Genomic DNA, 20,558 nt, shown 5'->3' on the forward strand with positions numbered 1-20,558 from the left:
TCCCCTTGGGACTCTCCATCTGTTGACCTGAGATAAACAAAATGCACTCTGGTTGATTTAGACTTAAATAGGGTATCAGACGCTACTTACGGTTTTCCTCCAGGGATTCCAGCCAAATTCGGAGGGATACCAGGTACTCTCATATGCGGAGGAGGATCAAACCCAACCTGATGACAACCGTAAGACACATCTTAGTCTTTACTGATCAGTTAGGAAAATAATACTCTCCCAAACAGTTCTCTTAACATATGAAACCAGCATTAAAATACAGGCATTTCTATAGGACAGCGATGGCGACCTTATGGCACACGTTGAGTTCACAAGGAAGCCTACCCCTACACAAAGGAATCTGGCAGACTGGATGTAAAGGGAGTTCAGACACCTGTGTATGTGCTTGTTTGCAATGTGTCATGCCTATCACAGAGCAGGAGATACAAATGGGCCAGCCATTAAATTGGGGAGAAGAACCCTTTTAATTAAGCAAAACAAAAATATAAGGAGGGGAAAAATTAGTATGCTATAAAATGAATATAACACACACACACTAAACAAATAGGATTCCTCAGGAGAAAAAAAATGGTGCTCTGCAAACTATTGCAACAATTATATTCTTTCAGGCTATCATCTAACAAAGTTGAACACAGAGGCTTTTTTATTTGCAACTAAGAGGAAAGGTAATGGTATCATTCTTCTGCAGTTCTTATCCCAGAAACTGAGCTTGAAAAAGCTACTTTCTCAGACAGCAACGCCCATAATTCCTCAGAGGCCATGCTACCTGGGGGATTCTGGGAGCTGTTCTCCAACCAATTAACTTCTCAGCTCCAGCCCTGAGACTGATAAAGCTGAGTGCAGTACACACGCTGTCCTTCATGACCCATAATCCCATCCAGCTCCTGGATGGACACCTACCATTGGGGATCGACCATAGGCAACCACAGCGGCTGCAGCGGCTGCAGCACTCATTTGAGGGGACATGTTGTGTAGGCTGGCATAGGCTGCTCCCGGGCTGGTCAACTCTCCATTCATCCCAGCATGCGGTACCATTCCAAAGGGAGCAGGGTATGGTCCAGGTACAGCAAGAGGTGTTCTCAAACCAGCAGCTGCAGTTTTTTTTTTTTTTAAAAAAGAAGGACATTATTTAAGCTAAGTGAAAGATTTTTTGCATCTCTCCACACAAAGTACAGATACAGTGGGGTCTTGACTTGAGAACTTAATCCGTATTGGAAGGCGGTTCTCAAGTCAAAAAGTCTGTAAGTCAAGTCTCCATTGACCTACAGTGCATTGAAAACCGATTAATCCCGTAACAGGCCGTTTTTGTTCCATTTTGGTTTTTTTCTGGTCTGTAAGTCAATTCTCAGGCTGCAAGTCAAACCTAAATTTTGCGGCCAGAGAAGTCTGTAAGTCAAGCTGTCTGTAAGTCAAGGGTCCACTGTACACTTTTAGTTGGAAGTGCACACTCTGCTCAATTCCCTCTTTCCCCTCCTTTTACAATGCTCTTTAAACAAGTACTGTTATCTCCAGACAACAAAAGCTGGAGGGAAAGGAAGTGAAAGTCTCCCGCCCCCGCACACACGTAGAGGGCACGATTGTGTGGTACAATTCTGAATCCCTTCCCCCCCCCAAAAAAAAATAGTTAGACAGAAAAGACTGCTGCCGAGAGTCCTCCTCATAGTTCTATTTTGATACCTCAATCAGAGGGGATGATGCCAGGCTCTCAAATACTATGCCAATGACAGACAAGCTCTGTCAGCTTCTGCCATGGGCAACGCTTTGCATATTTTTGCTTAACCAAGTTTGCCCTCTGATGAGCAGCCCAGTCAAGTACCGAGAGCTTGGTGCCACCAACAAGGTTGGCACCAGTTGCTTACAGTCACAGGATGAAATAGCTATGGCCTACATCCCTGAGGGATTATATGAACCAATGAAATTACAGAACTTCAAAGTCCTGAAAAGTACCTATGACTGTGTTTAACTATTTCACCTATACAGTTTGCCCAACAAATAAGTAGGTATAAAAATGTTCAAATGTAGTTGGTTACTTTTGTCACTTCTTTGCTGCACTAAGTTCAATTCCAGGTGTGTTCCCCTCCTTCAAAAAAAAATATCTCTTAAAGTACCCAGTGTCCCTCTACATATTCCATCTTAAGCAGTTATTTCCCTCTTAGTCCAAGATTTATATATCTGATGTCAATGACTGCAGCTAAACCTCAGCAGCCCAAAGTCTCATTCTGCGTTTGTCATGGCACACATTTCAGCAAATATTAGCTGTCTCAATGTAAAATATAGAATAATAAACCCAGAAGGAACTTGCACTCAGAATAATAATGAGAAGTTCCAGGGAACTTTTCTACTGGTGATATTATGTGAAAAGGTAACAGATCACACAGATACCAAAAGTATAGGTATACAAGGAGAATGCTAAGAACAGGGGTTCTGAGTAGATCAGATCTTCGATATCTACAAGTGCATGATAATCCCACCAAGTATTATGTGAGCAATAATTTATTAAAGAAAAACAAAAGATATTTGTGTTACCAGCTTGGTTAACCAGGGGATCCATTGTCGGAGGTTTGCCAAGGCCTGGACGAAGCCCTGGTGTTGCACTAGTTCCTGGAGTTGGCACATCACTTCGGGGAGTCGGTGTGCTAGATTTCAGAACTGGTGTGCTGGCCTTTTCATGCTAGGATTATTAAACAAACAAGCAAACATACAAACAAAATGAGTATTGCTTTCAATCAAAACTGCATTACACAATGGCTGGAATTCTGTTTTGCAAGGTACGTGGCATAACTTGGGCAATGTCATCTGCGACTATTTTAAGGGCATTAAATGCCATTTTGGAGGCATTAAACACTTCCTTGTCCCTCATTCCCAGCCCATGGCAGGTTCTAGGGATACCTATGGGAAGCCTATGAGGGCTGTGGAACAAGGGAGGGAACTCTTTAATTCTGGAAAATAGCTGCCACCAGTCTTGGCAGTGGGACGATAACCGACAGTGGTGATTTTCAGCTACTAAAGAGCCCTGTCCCCTGTTCCATGGCTCTCAAAGCCTTCCTCGGGTTGAAGAGAATCCCTGGAACCTGGAAGCGGGGAGCAGGAAGGTTATAATGCTCCCCAAAATGGCCGCAGCATAGCCACAATTGATGACATCACACAAATATACCACAACTTGAGAAATGGGATTCTAGCCAACATACCCCACAACAGTTTGAATTATAGCACTTGCTATTTACTCTCTCTGGCCAGTTTCCTAAAATCCAATCAATGTTAAAAACTACTGACCCCCTCCATTTTTGTCAAAAGGGCAAGACATGCAAAATTGCTTGAATAGTAGTCTTTCCTGGCACAAGCTGTTACTGATTAGGTAATTTTTTTTTAACTTCTCTCAGCCATTTTGATCTAAATACAGTCATAGCAACTACTTCAACACAGGCTGTTGTGACAGCAGGGATGAGTGAAGTGTGACTCTCTGGGTATTGTTAAGAGTATAGTTCTCTGTGGCCCCAGGCAGCATAGCCAACACTGTCATAGGTGGCAGTCCTACAACATATGGAATACAGAGGCTTCGTATCTGGAGTATATGAAAAGGCATCTGCCACACAGGATGTGGCATCCTGTCAGTTTAAAGTTATCATGTGGGAACACTGTGAGCACAACCACAGTCCATCTTCTCTGATCTCTATATATGAGATCAACACAGCTATGTGTAACCCATCCCCAGAGGAGAGCATGTTTATGGATTATCTGTTTTATTTGCATGTTGCCTTTCTCCCTCTAGAAGACACAACATGCTCACATGACTGCCATTAGAATGTACAGTGGTGCCCCGCATAGCGACGATAATCCATTCCGAAAAAATCGTTGCTATGTGGATTTGTTGCTATGCGGGGCAAAAAAGCCCATAGGAACGCATTAAAACACATTTAATGCGTTCCTATGGGCAAAAAACTCACCGTTATGCGGAAATCCTCCATGCGGCCGCCATTTTCACTGCCCGGTAAGCAAGGAAAGGGCGCAAAAACACAGCGAGTGGCCATTTTCTTTACCCGGCGGCCATTTTGGAACCGCCGATCAGCTGTTTTAAAAAATCGCTATGCGAAAATCGGTAAGCGAAACGCTTGCCAATCACCGCAAAGCGATGTTTTACCATTAGAAACATCGCAATGTGATCGCTTTTGCGATCGCAAAAAACACATCGCTATGGGGATTCGTCGTTAAACGAATCGCTCGTTATGAGGGGCACGATTGTATCTACACCATGCAGTTAGTCAATGTGATAGTACTTTAGCTGCCAGGGAGCCTTCTTGCAGAATCCTGGGATTCATTTTTTTGTTGAGGTACACAGAGTTCTGTGCTCGTGACCTGTAGAGCTCCCTTCTGAACTACAGGATAAAATTCTAGGTATCTCACCAGAGTACAAATCCATGAATTCTGCCGCATGGTCCTAGCAGGACATAGCATTGAGCAGTATGTGGCCAGATGTCTGCATGAGCAAAATATGGTACTGTACTGTGCAGGAGATGAGAAAGCAAGTAGACGTGCAAACAATCTGACAATTCATGTCATCCTTCCAAGGCCACCTTGTAGATCTTCTCAACAGGGGAGGGAAGGCAATTCCCATACTCTTAGCTAACTAAGCCTACTTCTGTATGCAACACTCCCGCAGATGAAGTCCTATCGACAGACAGCTAGCAATTTTTGAACTAAACTCTCAGAATTAACAACGATGTAGTCAGTTGACAGCTATCCAGAAGGCAAAATTCCCAATGGACCCAATGCCAAAAATCCATATTTTATTCTGTGTGCTGATTAATGGAAGTGGCAGCAATTCCAAACAAATATAACAGGTTTTGGCTAGAAAGGAAAATCTTCATGTTATGAACGAACAGGAAATCTTCACCGTGGCAAATTATGCTACCAATGTCCTGAAAGGGTTTTCTTAAAACATGAAGTAGTATTAAATAATTCTTCTAATTAGTTGTCAATATGGTGCAAAACAGACAGAAAGGTGAAAGGTGAAAACCCTTACCAAACCTATTTCTTTGGATTTCATAGAAGTAGAACTCCCTGAGGAGGCAGTGGATGCTGGGCTGCTGGAGGCATCTTTCTTCAAGATGCGATTTTTGTCGATGCCATTTTCACGTGGAGAGTGGGCAGGACTTGCTCGTGGGGAGGAAGGATCCTAGGAAAGTGGGGATGGACAAAGTTATGCACTGTGATTAATGTATGTGTGGTACAGTGGAGTAGCTTTAGAAAACAAGCTGCCCACAGGTTAAAGGCAGGAATGTTGTGGCCTAAATCCAACACAGCTAGGTGTACTTAACTCCACTGCAATAACCTCAGTCTAGGCATGCATCAACTCAACAATGCTCTTAGATCTCGTAAACTAGTCTTAAAGGCTAAATTGTGGCTTAGTTACCACTTAGTCCAGAGGATTTTTTTTTTAAGTTTCCATGGTTTGCATGGTCCACCAGAACCCTTAAAACCAATGAGGGGAAAAAAACACATCATAAATTTCAGACTAATTATCCAGAAGTGAAAATCTAGTAATCTGGAGATTCTAAAAACAGAAACTTCTAAAGGGGTTAAAGTAATCACCACCATGATCACCTCAGAACTGCAAAGCTAGAAGAGACCCTATGGTTCTTCACGTCCAGCCCTGTTAAGGAGGCACAGTGGGGAATAGTAACAATGCTATGTGGATTTCCACTCCTCGTGAATTAGGACTTTAAATGGTTCAATAGCATTAATAAATAATAATAATTAAATCCCATCAAGTCAATTCTGGCTTCAGAAAATCCTTTTCCAGAGTTTTCTAGGCGCAGAGTATTCAGAAATGGATTGCCATTCCCATTTTCTGGGCCCACTCTGGGACTGTGCAGGTGGCCAAGGCCACACAGGCTGGTTCTTCTCCTGGGAATTGATCTCTCCTCCTCTGAGCAACCCTGCTAACTGCAATCCATAGAAACAAGCACTGCGGTTCAAACTACCCATCAAAGCCTTGCTTTCCTGAAGAACACTTCCAGTATTTCACTCCCCCAATGCACACCTCCAGTCCAACAATTCACAGGAGGGTAAACTAAAACTTAGGAGGACATGATCCAGATAAGTATTCACCAACTCTGTCACCTCGGAAAGAGAAAGTCACTTACCTCATTAGACACGTCCACAACTAAGTTGTCGTCGCTTTTGTCTCCATCACTGTCCTAGATTTAAAAACAAGCTTTGTTTCAGACTTCTGTCAGCTAAATTTGCGTCAAATACATTGCATATAAACTTTGCTGGCCATTTCCACCATTGATTAATTTGTTTGCCTTTTGTTGATTAAGAGAATGTCCTGCTCCATTATATTTATGCTAGTAATATAAGGGATTTTGCAATTTATCTTGATTTGGGAATGCAGGAAAAGCTGTAATTTTGGCCAAGCATCCTCTGATCTATAACTGTTCATGATGGCAAAAATCAGAAATTAGTAAAATAATTAACACAAAATGCACAACATTTTCTACCACTTCTTCCCTGTTTCTTAGATTCTAATGAAATGGCTAAGAAATCAGTGGCCCAGTTCAAAGTCACAGTAAACCAGGATTGTTAAGAATTCTGGCTTATTGTGAATGAGCAAGTGTGCCAGTGAGCCTGTTGCCATGCTTGGCTCCACCTGTAACTAAACAAATCAAAGAGTTTTAGTTAGGGGCTTGCTTATCCTCACATTGAATCTGGGATTTCTGCTTTGTTCCTTCCATATGCAGCCTAGCAGTTCCGCTATTCATACACTGTAAGTACAAATGAATGTTATAATCTTTGACAGATTTACTTACGTAGTGACTTGAATCTTTATCATCTACTTTTCTTTTCTTCATGTCATTGGAATAGTCGGGCCCATTTCGACGTTTATCTGTGCTACGCAGGCTGTCAGGGACTAAGAGTGAATTACTCTGCAAATATAGACACAAATGCAAGGTTGTCAAGCTCCACGGCATTTACCTTGAGGATACACAATACTCTCACTGTCACTTCTGGAAGCCATATTGTTGTGGTTGAAAATGTTAAAAATATGTTTGTACACAGTACTGATGACAAAATAATAATAATAATAATAATAATAATAATAATAATAATAATAATAATAATAATAATAATAATAATAATAATAATAATAATAATAATAATAATAATAATTATTATTATTATTATTATTATTATTATTATTATTATTATTATTATTATTATTATTATTATTATTATTATTATTATTATTATTATTATTATTATTATTATATAACTGCAGGGACCCTGTGGATCACCCTGTCTAAATACAATTTTAAACAAAAAATTATAAAAGCATTAAACACATATTCTGAATCAAGGAAGAAAGGGAGGGATTTTAGAGACATGCATGCTATCACAGAATTTGAACAAGTCAGATTAATAGGAAAAATATATGCTGGTTCCTGTGTAAATTCTTATTCAAGTGATCTTTAGAGGAAGACACTGTGCTGGGGACCAGCTATTTACTATGAAAGATAATTTAAGCAAGCAGAAGTAATTTGTGTTTATTGAAAGAAATTAAGAGTATGCATTCATGTTTTGCTAATTTGCACCAATAACATTTACTTTATTGATATTTTACTGAAACTTTACAGAAATGCCAAGTGAGAATCAGGGAGAAGTAGGAAAAGAGATGTTTAATATGAAATAAATTAGAGATCTCAGCTGATGTAATACTCTGTTGAATAGCTAGAATTTTGGATGAATGACAATTTGATCTGTTTGTCTGTCTTTGCACTGGAATGTAACATTTACGTTGCCACTTAGAAGTGTCAGAAATTGGAATGCACATCATAAGAGAATAAAATGTAAACTTTAATCTATGCATACATGCAAAGAATAAACCAAAGCAACAAACACAAAACTAAATTGCATTTTTTTTTGACTGAAAAAGCAGGCAAATGGTTAGTCTCTCTCAATTAATTGCTAACATACTTTTCTTTTACATTCTCACATAAAACTGGCAATGTAAAAGGAAACGCAAAAGATGAGCAAGAAATAATCGTGTTCACCATCTACAGGCTACTTTCTTTTAGATAATGCTAAGTACAAACTGTTGACCCAAAGGGGAAGAGAGGCATTTTAGATATTTCTGGGTCACATGATAATTTGACATGCCTCCAATTCTCATCTTCCCTCCAGCTAAAGCATTAAACATGTCACAATGGGCTCCTTTAAGTTCAGGATTAGCATATGCAAGAAGGGCAATTTGTTCAATGGTGTGTTAATGCCATGAACAATGCTGAATGAAGGGCTGGGGGAGGGGGAGGGGGGGAAGAGGAAGGAGGGGCCTCTTTTCACAAAGGCCTGACAAGCCTCTTTTCTAAAAGTCATCTCTACAAGAAACATCATGCCAATACACTTTTCAAAACCATACAAAAATCTGCCACCAGACTACTTCAAAGAACACATCTATGCATATTCAAAATCATTTATGCCGGGGTGGGGTGGGGGGTGGGGGTGTTCAATACCGATTACCTATACCACATCTCAACCACAAAGAGATGGGAAACACACACATGTGCATGACAAGCAAGAGTACACAAAAGCAATCCATCCTGCACTTTAAACACTTTTAAAGATTCCAACATCTTTTTTTATCGGGTTATTCAACCTCTACACACACTAGGAACCTTATGTAAAGAACCTAAAAGGACATAATGACATCAGATAAAAAGCAGCCCATAGCTGTATCATTACCACAGTGTTTTGTAGGTTTGCTGAACCCCAAAATATGAGGCTGAGGCTGAGGTCAGGGTTTTATTCTTTTTTAATCCTCTAACTGAATAAAATAAACTAGAAAAGCAACCAGGGAGAACTAGGGGACAATTCCACACATTTGAAATGAGAGTATTCTCACAATAACATTTTCTGTTCTGGCTTGGCATACTATCCATTCTTTTGTTGCTACTCCCGATGCTTAGATCTCCACACCCAAAATGCCCAGCTGTCACTTCCTCTGGCTTCTTTGACCTCCTAGGTCAACCTCTGAGGCTTCCATGATGCGTTAGCTCATATGTATCTCTAATTGTGGAAAGAATTAAAATGATTCATTGCTGAGCCCAATTTGGGGGGCTATTTTCATCCACCCTTAGGTTTATACCATCTTTGCCTGATGAAGAGTTTTAATAGAACTCAAAATTTGCTTTGTTAAAACTTTTTAGAAATTCAGTAGAGGTATTTCTCGACCGTGCAACATACATCCCCCACTCTGGAGAATTCCTTGATTTTTTAATCCTCTTTGTCCCTGTACCTCCCAAAAAGAATGAATTGCTATTACAACTCCAAAGCAATTCAGATTTCAAAACTGCAAGACTTCAATACAAATCTGAAGAACTGTCTTGGAACCAGTTACCAACACAAACCTGAAAGATGTAAATACAGTTCTTTTAGAATTGTTAATTATTTACTTAATCCATATCTTACTTTTCACCCAGAACTAGGATTCAATGATGTCTGTTAACTACCCTGTTAATGTCAAGTAAATGAAGACACAGCACTTCCATATGTCACTGGTTGGAAGGAGGGCCCCAGGGAGTGAACCCTAGGGAACAAAAACTTACTATTATATGGCCCATATCATTAGTTGTACAGTGGTGCCTCGCTTGATGATGTTAATCTGTTCCAGCGAAATCGCTGTAGAGTGAAATCATCGTCAAGCGGGGGGGGGAACCCAATGAAACGCATTGAAAACTGCTCAATGCGTTCCAATGGGCTAAATACCTAATCGTCCAGCGAAGATCCTCCATAGGGCAGCCATTTTCCGGTGCCTGTTAAGCGGAAAATCCATCCTAATCACAGCGGGGAGCCATTTTGCACAGCAGGCAGCCATTTTGAAACCAAACGACCAGCTGTTTTTAAATCGTCGGAATGCACAGAATCGGTTCCTGAAACAGGGAACCAATCATCGCCAAACAAAAATCTCCCATTGAAACATCATTTTGTGATCGCAAAAACAATCGCAAAAACCTCATCGTAAAGTGGATTCGTCTTTTAACAAGGTAATTGTTAAGCGAGGCACCACTGTACAGTACATTGGAGAGGAGGAAGATGGAGCAAAAAATTATTAAAAGCCTTCTGATAGATAAAAATAACAGGATAAAACTCTTGTGAATGTTAGGTATCCTAGTTCAGCTCATGATGGGTAGGAAATCTGGAGGATGAAGGCCCAATTTGATACTTTAAAATCTCCCAAAGACAAGTTCTTTATAAGATGAAAGCACCAGATCCCAAAAAAGAGAGATTAGGGAGAAAAGTGGGGTGTTGTTTCCACCGTTTGACCTCAGGAGAAATCTCCAGGTAAGGCTCCTTTTACCCAACATTCAATGCAAAAGCTATGTTGTTGTTTTTTCTGATCTTTGCAAGCTGACTCTCTCCTGCTATGAGAGTCTGAGCTCTTATTTTGCCTGTGATTTTTGCTGAGTCCAATCCAGACAATCTTTCCTTAAAAATCTCACATATTCTATATTAATTTTAAAAACATTACTCTTGCTGCTCCTTGAATTCAAGCTGAGAGTTAGTTATTAGGTAAGTCATTTCCCTCACCCCACTTCTGCTTCTAACTGGACATACAGCTACCACATTTTTGGTAAAATATTATTGGATTTCCAATTTGGTATTTAGGATCTGGTTGTAATTGAATTAAAGGGGCCCACAGTTATTTGGCTAATCACGGTTTGTGTATGTGTGGTTTGTGTTTGCTTGTTTGTTTTTGGAGAATGCTAAATGAATACTGAAGGCTCTAGCAGCATGCAGCTTAGTCTCGTTGTGTTTTATAGTCCTATCAGTGTCTATGGTTTCCAATCAACCAGTAGTCCAAACTAGAGGAGACCTACCAAATCAATTATAGAATGGTAACTAATGAAAAGAAAAAAAATACTATGAAAAGTGGCTGCAGCTGCAACTACTGAAAATCTGCTTAGGCACTTAAAAATTTCACAGCAAAATTGCTTGTGGGTTCCAAAAGAGACTTCTCCACAGTTTCCTCTCTTTTCCTGCTGTGGTTCTGTTGAAGCTGTTGAGGAAGCAAGGCCTAATGAAGAATAAGTCTGAAGTCCATATTCTCAATCTTTTGCTGGGAATAATTGGAGGACCAACTCAGTGCTTCCCTTCCTTCTCTGCCTCCTTATTTATACAAACTGAAGAAGTCAAAACTCGGTAGTTGAAATCCTCTGTGCAGCTCCACATGCACAACTATAATAACATCACCAGCAGTGACAAATCATCAATGATCAAAAGCTTCTTTTGTCAAGTTGGGTGTACACCCCAAAACTGACAAATGAAGTCTTTAATCAATGGCTACCTGCCCCTTCTGATATCATTCCTGTTGCACATGCAGAGCTCCACAATAGCATTTCAGCCAATGTTTACTTTATTAAATATGAGTGCATAACAAGGTCCCTTACAAATAGTTTGACCTGCTTTGTAGCTGCATAGCTGAATCAAAAAGTCTGTTTGAAGAGAGGACATGCAAGTTCCAGCAAGTGACAATTTTGACATATTCATCGAAATCACTATGGTGCCCTATAATATATTCTGCTTCAGCAGTACAATATTTTCATCCAACTCTGTACTTCAAATTAATTTGATTGCATGCCTGTCAAATTGTTATTGCCTTGGTAAAAGAAATAGCAAACTGGTCTGTTTTGTCTTAATTTCAGTAGACTAGACACTTTAATTGAGGATAATCCCACTTTCATGGTCAGAACCCAATTTACCAAGGATTAGGAACTTGAAGCCTATATTATGTATCCAGAGTGGCCTAAGTGATTAAATCATGTTTGTAAGTAATTCACCAGCACCAGCACCTGAATTCTTGCCTTTGTTACTCTTTCATTGCCTTCTGCTATCTTTTAAGGTGGGGCATTTAGCAGAGCATTTCCTGTTCTTGCCATACTGTGCTGAATAGGAATTATCGCCAGTTTCAAGACATCTTGGAAAGTAAGGTTTCTAATATTAAGAGCCGGGTCCATTTAATTACAGTAACAGAATTCCGTGCTCCAAAAAGCTCAGCAGCACACACTTTCACCAGCAACCAACAACACTGTGCCACCTTTGAGACTGACCAATTTGTTTCAGTGTACATTTGTGTGGATTGCCATCCATGTCTTCAGAGACATAGGGCACCGGATCTGGGCTGATGTGTCTGAAAGGGTTTTATAACCCAGAAAGGCTCACAGTGAAACATTATAAATGTCTTAGCCTCAAAGGTGCCACAATACTTCTGTTTTCATTTTTGTTGTTGCCGAAACAGACAAACAAAGCTACCTCTCCAAATAATTTCGCTATTTCAACTTGCTAGGCTGAAAACTGATTGCATTAACAATTTTCAGCCTAGCCTAGGTGTAATTCTTTCTGTGAGCTTTGGAGTCTTTGCTACTCTAAGAGCTTAAAAATAAGGAAGGGAATCAAACTTTGAGTGCATACGGGTGCACACATGCACAATGACTTATCTAGGTGTTCAAGAAGCGGTTGGAATAAACAAATGGGAATGGGAATCAAGCATGGGATTTCTACACTCAAACCCCATAATACTCTAGCTGTGATATTAAATGGGCATTCAAGCAGGCTATGATATCATCCACATGCTAATCATGTGAGAAGAGTCTATGTGAGGATGAGGAAGTCAAAAGAAAACTCCCCCCCCCCAAAAAAAGGATTCCCACTATAATATACTCTATTTATGGAACTATATGGCTATATTCTCTCCTTTATATCTTCCATGGGATCTTTGCCAACCTAAGAGCTGAATCAAAGGCCTTTGAAAGTAAGGAAGAGAATCAAACGTTCACTGCAGGGGAATGCACACAGACACAAGAGATTATTTATTCAGATGTCCAAAAGGGTGTTAAAATAAACACATGAGGGAGTGTGCTCCACTGTCATCTCCAAAATTGTCACAAAGATCCTTGTTGTTGATCTTTGCTTATCTCTGAAGCATCTCAGTGTGCCTATAACCACTATTTTATGGATTGCAGATCATGGTGAAAATCCCTCCTATTGTGTTCATTTTGACTGCTTTATGCACACATAAATAGGTCTATGTATGATTATAATTATAGATGAAAAATGTATGTTAAATATTATGTGGTATCTGAGTCACCAAGTTTCACCTTGAATATGAAGTCTTGTGGCCCCTAATTTCCAAAAGAGATATTAAACAGTCATATGAATATTTCTGTAAGACTAAAAAACATTGTAGGTAGTATCACCAACACAAAACACATTTTTAAGAACAGTGACACCTTTGAGAGTAAGAGACTTTGTGGATTGCACCTCACTTCTTCAGCTAGATGGCACATATCTGCAGAAATGGCCACACAAAAGCTCACACTGAAATAAAACTTTGTCTTAAAGCTGCCACAACGTCCCCACCCCATTTCCCCTTCCATTTTGGTTTTGTTCTGGCTGAAAGTCTAATACGGCTACCACTCTGAATGTAGCTTACATGTGGTAATGTAATGTAAAAACAAACAAACAAACAACAACAACAACAACAACAATAAATGTTTCTACATCAGTTAGTTGCAAACTTTTTTGCAGATACCCAGAGCTATACATAAGAAATTAAACAGCCATGCTGGATCCAGCCAAAGGCTTATAATTCTGTCCACACAGTGACCACACAGCCTGTAAGAGACCCATCAGCAGGACTTGAGTGTAAGCACACCATCCCTTCTGCAACTGATGGACAGATTGTCTGGGTACTGGACATGATGTATTATCACTGATCAGTGCTAAATCTCTCCCCCATCGCTGAAGGCCATTTAGAGAATATGAATGACATTTATAAACTATCTAGCCAAGTGAGTATTGACATAATTAGTTAAAATAACTACTTGTAATGACTTCCCCTATACAGTGGGGTCTCGACTTACGAACGGCTCGACATATGAACATTTCGACTTACGAACCGCTCTCATAGGAATATATGGACTCGACTTACGAACTTAGATTCGAGTTACGAACTCTTTTTTTCCCTTTTTTTTAAAGCTAAGTCATCTTAGGTTAAAAGGAAAAAAGAAAAAATATCCCCCTCTAGTGGCAGAAGGCGGAATAGCAGCTTCCCATTAGTTTCTATGGACGAAAAGAGCAGATACGGATTAAATGGTTTTCAATGCATTCCTATGGGAAATGCAGATTCGACTTAAGAACTTTTCGACCTGAGAACTGCCTTCCAATACGGATTAAATTCGTAAGTCGAGACCCCACTGTAACTAAAGTATAACTGTATTACTCTGCATATGTATTCTAACAATTGATTATTTTGCTCCTCTTGCACTGCAACTACAACTTTCAGTTACTTTTATAGTTATGGATATGTGGACTCGCTAAATTATGGAGAAGGAATAAGCTCATGCATAAAGTGCTGGTTTATTCTTTGTCTAGTGCAACTGCCTCCTGGTCTGCTGTGTATATTGAGGTGAGAAGAAGATAAAAGGGGAAAGAATTCATTTGAAACACAGATCAGAAAAAATAGAATGAATAGTTACTTTTTTAAAAAAGGATTACAACTATAACACTACCTATGTACTCTGTGGAGCCCCTTTATTTGTAAACATACTGAAGCACCTTATACAAAAAGTAACTCCTAAACTCTCCATTACTCATGGAGAAAATGGCATGTGCGGTTGCAGCTACTACATTATCCTATTCCTATACTCAGGCCTGCCTTCAGTATGTCATCATATCCCAAGAAGAAAAAGGGCCAGAGCCCAAATAACACAATGCCTGGCAAACTTGTTCCTTCTTACATAGTATTATTTTTTTTTAGCCTGTCTCTCACTGTGTCGCTCAACTCCCAAGCAGTGTGAGTAGCTCAATTTATTAGGGACTTTAGAAGAGGCAAGAAATATGCAGATAAGACAGGATTACAAGTTTCACATGCCATCATCAGTAAACAGATGCATGCATTTAACGATAATCAAGTCTATGCATTCTGTAAAACACAGTGCTCATCCTTAGTAATAATAAACATTATCACTTCCCATAAACCATTTAAATGGCTGGAAAGAATCTGAACTCCATTCTTCACAAAAAGATACTGTGGGGAAAAAATAGTTGTTTACCTACAATGTCCCCCAAAGCCACTTTGTTGAAACTGTCTTCACATACAGTGGCACGTCGCTAGACAGTTACCCCGCATGATAAGTTTTTTCGCTGGACGTTGACTTTTTGCGATTGCTATAGCAATTTGCAAAACAGTGATTCCTATGGGGGAATTTTGCTGGACAATGTTTCGTTCCTGCTTCACAAACCGATTTTCGCTAGACGATTTTGACAGCTCCCTCTGCGCTCGCAAAACGGATGTTTTCAGGACCTAAGCTTCACAAGACAGCTATTTAAACAGCTGATCGGCGGTTCATAAAGCAGCTTTCATATGGCTGATCTTCGCTAGACAATGACGATTCTTCCCCATTGGAACGCATTAAACAGGTTTCAATGCATTCCAATAGGGAAATGCTTTTCACTAGACAATGATTTCGCTAAACAGCAATTTCAGTGGAACAGATTATCATCATCTAGCGAGGCACCACTGTACTATGTCAGGGTGCCTTCCTTATTAGGAGAGGCTGACATTTAAGGATACCAAAAGCTGCAATTGCTACCACATTTTCCATAGGGTTATCATCCTCATCCTCACTACTGTCATCAATGATGACTACTGCTCTTAATTGTTGTTGACATTTTTCTTGTTACCAGGATTAGGCTCTACACCCTGCATTTTCAGCCACAAATACTGTTTTCTGCTCAGACAGAAAGGCCGTTTCTTGCTTGCAAAAGGACAATGCAGGAGGGACTAGCCTAGCCTTCCTTCACAAGGAGTTATCTCATATCCCTACTAGCCATGGCTCTGGGGATTGCAAGGCCTACAGGATGTCTGCTACTGAAAATCTTAAAGCCTGAGCAGGCTTGTAATGAGAGGCTGTTATCTTCCAAATAGCCTCGGTCCAAGTCACATAACTCATAAGAGCCCATGAAACATAACCAATTTACTCCAATAAACATAGCTCAGGCCATGCCTACTTTAAATGACAACAATAATTGCTTATTTAGCTAACAAGATAAAATATTCATGAAAATTTTATTGAAGAACAGGAAAGAGACGCTTGACATTTAACAGTGTGCATAATATGTCATTTCCCTAACATGCAATCCTATATAACGTGCAATCATAAAAACACATTACTTCATACGTAGTACAGCATTTTAAAAATCTCATGAAGTAGCCATGCATGGTTGTTGTGGGTTTTCCGGGCTGTTTGGCCGTGTTCTTAAGGTTTTTCTTCCTAACGTTTTGCCAGTCTCTGTGGCCAGCATCTTCAGAGGACAGGTGTCAGAACTCTGTGCTCTGTTGCATTTTGTTGGATAGTTGGGTATTTATAGCTGTGGGAACAGCTTTTGTCCTTTTCAGGAGATTGGGTGATTATGGTGATCAGCATGTTTTTGTTGTGGGTGTGTTGTTGTGATAAGGTGGAGATATGATCTGTCACTGTGATTGATGGGTATCGTTAGCTGGTCTTGTGTGCAGTGATCACTGGTCCTTGTGGCTGGGTAGAGTTTGTTTATCTTTTGCAGGCTGTATTTTTCAGTACTGGGAGCCTTCGAGAATACAAGTAGCCATACAGTTTAGCAGTGCAAATATACACCACTACTGTGCTGTTTCTCATACATCATGAAAATGACCCTTTTAAATAATACCATGAGTCTGAGGTACACACAGAATAGCCAGTAAAGCCCAATTACAGTAAAAGCTTCCCCACCCCATGTAGTAAACCACTTGCATGGATTTATTGTATTTGTGTGAACAGGAGGGCATGGCGTGCTCTGCTCCATGGGGTCATGAACAGTAGGACAGGACTTAACAACTAAACAACAATAAAAATAGTAAATTATTTGCAGCTGAATCAAGAAAGGTCTGTATGTGAAATATGTGCCACCAGATTTGTGAAGCTGGTTGGGTCTTGAAGCTTGTGTGAAGACTTCTAGCCCTACCCCTTCATCATATAATGAATAACCTGAATAGAGGAGGTCCATCTTTGCATGGGGACTATCCATATAAGAAAGCTGATTTTCTAAAAACTTCTCCTCTTCAGTCCTATCATTTTCTACATGGGGAAATTGATGATGAATGAAGATGGGGCAGGTATTCTCTGGCTTTCAAATGATTACTACTAACATCTGAGTAGGGCTTTTGTGTGAAGCATACTAGGTTTGGAGTTTCAAACTTTTTCTGGTAGAACTGCATGTGTTCTCATAGGGACTCTGCGCCTGCTACTCATGTCAGGGTGTTATGCTATCTTCAGGGCATTGGGTTGTGCATGTTGAGTGGCACAGAATGATCGTGGCTGGCACACATCTCAATTAGCTAGTGTAAATTGAATCTTCCAGTTTGTGGGAGTACAGAGCATCTTCTTTCCCACATTTTGGGACAGGCGGTACATTGCTCCCTCTCTGTCATGATTTCCACTTTGGTCCTGGGTCGAGTCTGAATTAGATACAGTAACTGTTCCACTGATGTTGCAGAGACATACCTCTGGCCCTAGTGCAGCTGCACTACAGGACTACTCTGTCCATCTCTCAAAATTCTGGGTTTCACTAAATTATTTAGAATGACAGTTCTATGAGGATGAGTAAATTGAGTTGCATCTATTCTTAGCTATCCTTAGAATAGACAGAATCAGTAAGACAATTTGACCATGACTTAGAGGGTTCTGGGTTGAATGAATTTCTACCCCTTCTTTCTCCCTTGCAAGACCTATAATAGTTTACAGCATAAATGTGTCCTTCCACATCAGCCAGTCAGTGGCCAATGGCATGCCTTAATAAAAATATATTTGCCTGATATTGGAAAGACAGCAGAAAGAGCATCAGCTTGGCCTTCCATGGAAGTGAGTTCCATAGCCTGGAAAATATATCTATGAAGAATCTCAATCATCCATGTGAGGTCATCTGGAAGTTGAGTTATGGGAACTGGACTTCTTTTTTATTAGGTAGGAATACGTATTTTGCTACTCAGATGAGTAGCAAAACATTCCAACCTAATAAGAAAGAAGTCCAGTTCCCATAATTCAGCTTCCAGATAGCCTGGAAGCAGTCATTATGGAGGTCCTCTCTTGTGTTCTCAACAAACATACTTGTGAGGATGGTAGAAAAGAAGAAAAGGCTTTTTCTTAATATCTTAGATAAGACATAATCAGTTGCACAGTGAGTTGCATGACTTGACATTGCAACTGATAAATGTCTTTGCCAATTTCTTAGCTTGATGCAATTTTCCTCCAAAAGTTATGCTATGGCATAACTACTGTACATGGGAGGATTTGGCCTAAGGTCATGTAGTAAATCATCTGAAATATTTGTTAGCCTACCTAAACCAACTATTGTTTGGAGCGCTTATTGTAAGACTTACTGTCTGTAAATTCTGAATCCTGCTAATTGTATGCTCCTGATATTATTTAATAAATGTCCACATTGCTTCAAGTGATTTATATCATTTACAGTGTAAAAATGATAAACTCATTAAAAGCATGTCCAGCAAACCAAAAATATTGTTAGACACAAAATCCTTTAGGATGGCCTTTCCAGAGAAACAGCTATGTAAGTCTGCATTAGCAAAAACACTGCAGTATCTCCAAGGCTCATAGGCTTCATTTGATGTAAGCTTTCCTAGACTTTACTGTGCTGAAAGTTTTTTTGGGGTGGATTTGTGTTTTTCGTTGCTCTTTTTTGCATTTTTTCCTGTCTGAAGAGAAGAATGGCTTATGTCTGGAGGCTTTGTAATTTGGTTCTTCCTTCTTTGTTTCTGGATCGTGTGGCATTCATATCGGCCTCACTGTTCTGGGAGATTGATTTAATGCTTTGGCAAACATCCCAGAAGAGACCAAACGTCAAGACACAAGACAGATGTTGTTGCTTAACATAGAATCTGAGAAATTTCCTCTCATTTAGCCATACTGTACACAGACAGGGAACTTTATGATCTGCTACACCACACAGTTACCCAGATCTACCTATATGGGCAGGAAAATCCACATTGAAAGATAGTTTTAAATCCACATCTACATTAGAAGCTCTTAAGTGTCTAGAAAGAATGTTACTCCAGACTCTCTTCAGAGCTACAAGCAACACAAAAACACTACACTGTGCTCTGATCTTATCTATTTTTCTGACATCTTTGTGATCACACAGGATGGTAGTAAAAGACAGGCTCCTCTACACCTCTGCTGTAGGAGGCGCTACAAATCATGGCCTTGGTGCTTTCAAACCCCCTGATATTGTATTGGAAGTAGACATAGTACTTAAAATTCTATTGTCTCTCATGTGGTTTGTTTCCATTCCATATAAAAAGCATCAACCCATTTCTCAATGGGCTTTGTGGGAGAACTGCAAGGTACACATTTGTTTTCTCTTCTTGTTGATGGACCGGGTGCTACCATAGTTGCTAGAGTAGACGTCTTTGCTGAATTCATTTGAAACATTCTCCCTTTGGGTCTGGCATCTGCTGGAAAGATGATTTATAAAAAGGTGTGTTGCTGCTGCTATGGACTATGGCCGCAAAAGGGAGAGGGTTAGGAATGACTGGCATTTCTAACTTTCTGCTAATTCTGTTGGCCACTCAGAAACAGGACCCTTAAGCAAGTGAGCTCTGGATGAGCCAGTGCAGTGTTCCAAAGTCTGAGCCAGAGTGGTCTTGGCTAACACATCCCTTAACAAGGCACAGCATGAAAGCCTAGCTAAATCCATCTACCACAGAGGCAGATGCTAGGTGATTAAAAACAGGGTCTATCTTTTTATCCCCCTGAGCGTGATCTCTAAGCTCATCCAATCTGGACAAAGTAGAAGCTTGTAGCTATAACTTTAAGGGCTGGAGCAGAGACTCCGCCATCGCCTTTGTCAAATACTGAGTTTCTCTCACTTACAAGAATGGGTTCTTCAGTATCTCCACTAGGGAGGAAAATTATATCCTAAGATGTACCTGCCATATATACACTCAAGAGAGGGAAACAAGCTTGCCTTGTCATTAGAGAAGGGTATAAAGTTTCAGAGTGGCTTCATTTACACAAAGCAATTTAACAGGCGGCTGCTGCTACTGGGTTCAAAGGCAGCATCGGCAGAGATGCCTGACACACAGCTGAACTGTTGCAGGAAAACGCAGTAGGATCTCGTTTATAGCCTGCCTGTGACAAATAGTCGTATTTCCATCTAATTGTTGGAAAGGGCCAATCCATGGGATGAAAAAAAGGGGGGGGGATATGGAGGCTGCTAACCCTCCTCCATAGAGGATGCATGGAGGTTAGTGGTGCCTGATCTAGGGGAAGAGAAGTGCAACTTTTGGCTTTAAGGATCCTTTGTCCATAAAAAGACATAGAAGAGAGGAAGATCAGATGAGTCATTACATACACACTCCATTCTTATAACGATGGTGGTTGGAGGATGGTGGTCTCCTGAGCTTGCTTATCTCTACAGGACGAAATATATCCTCTTGGCCAAACTCTTAAGCCTCAGTTTCA

At 40.1% G+C, this 20,558-nt stretch overlaps 1 protein-coding gene across 5 annotated transcripts in view; it reads right to left on the reverse strand.

Moving 5' to 3' along the window:
* LOC110088427 (transducin-like enhancer protein 1) overlaps nucleotides 1–20,558 on the reverse strand; it is an 82,412-nt gene that overhangs the window by 19,630 nt on the left and 42,224 nt on the right. For all 5 annotated transcript variants that reach the window (XM_072992251.2, XM_072992250.2, XM_072992248.2 and 2 more), the window contains 6 exons: nucleotides 6,819–6,935; nucleotides 6,153–6,206; nucleotides 5,030–5,182; nucleotides 2,536–2,680; nucleotides 910–1,100; nucleotides 91–167 (listed from right to left, as the gene is read on the reverse strand). In XM_072992251.2, coding sequence (XP_072848352.1) covers nucleotides 91–167; nucleotides 910–1,100; nucleotides 2,536–2,680; nucleotides 5,030–5,182; nucleotides 6,153–6,206; nucleotides 6,819–6,935 — 737 coding nt within the window. The remainder of the gene's footprint in view (nucleotides 1–90; nucleotides 168–909; nucleotides 1,101–2,535; nucleotides 2,681–5,029; nucleotides 5,183–6,152; nucleotides 6,207–6,818; nucleotides 6,936–20,558) is intronic.

This window comes from Pogona vitticeps, chromosome 2, assembly GCF_051106095.1.
Source record: "Pogona vitticeps strain Pit_001003342236 chromosome 2, PviZW2.1, whole genome shotgun sequence".
Taxonomy (NCBI): domain Eukaryota; kingdom Metazoa; phylum Chordata; class Lepidosauria; order Squamata; family Agamidae; genus Pogona; species Pogona vitticeps.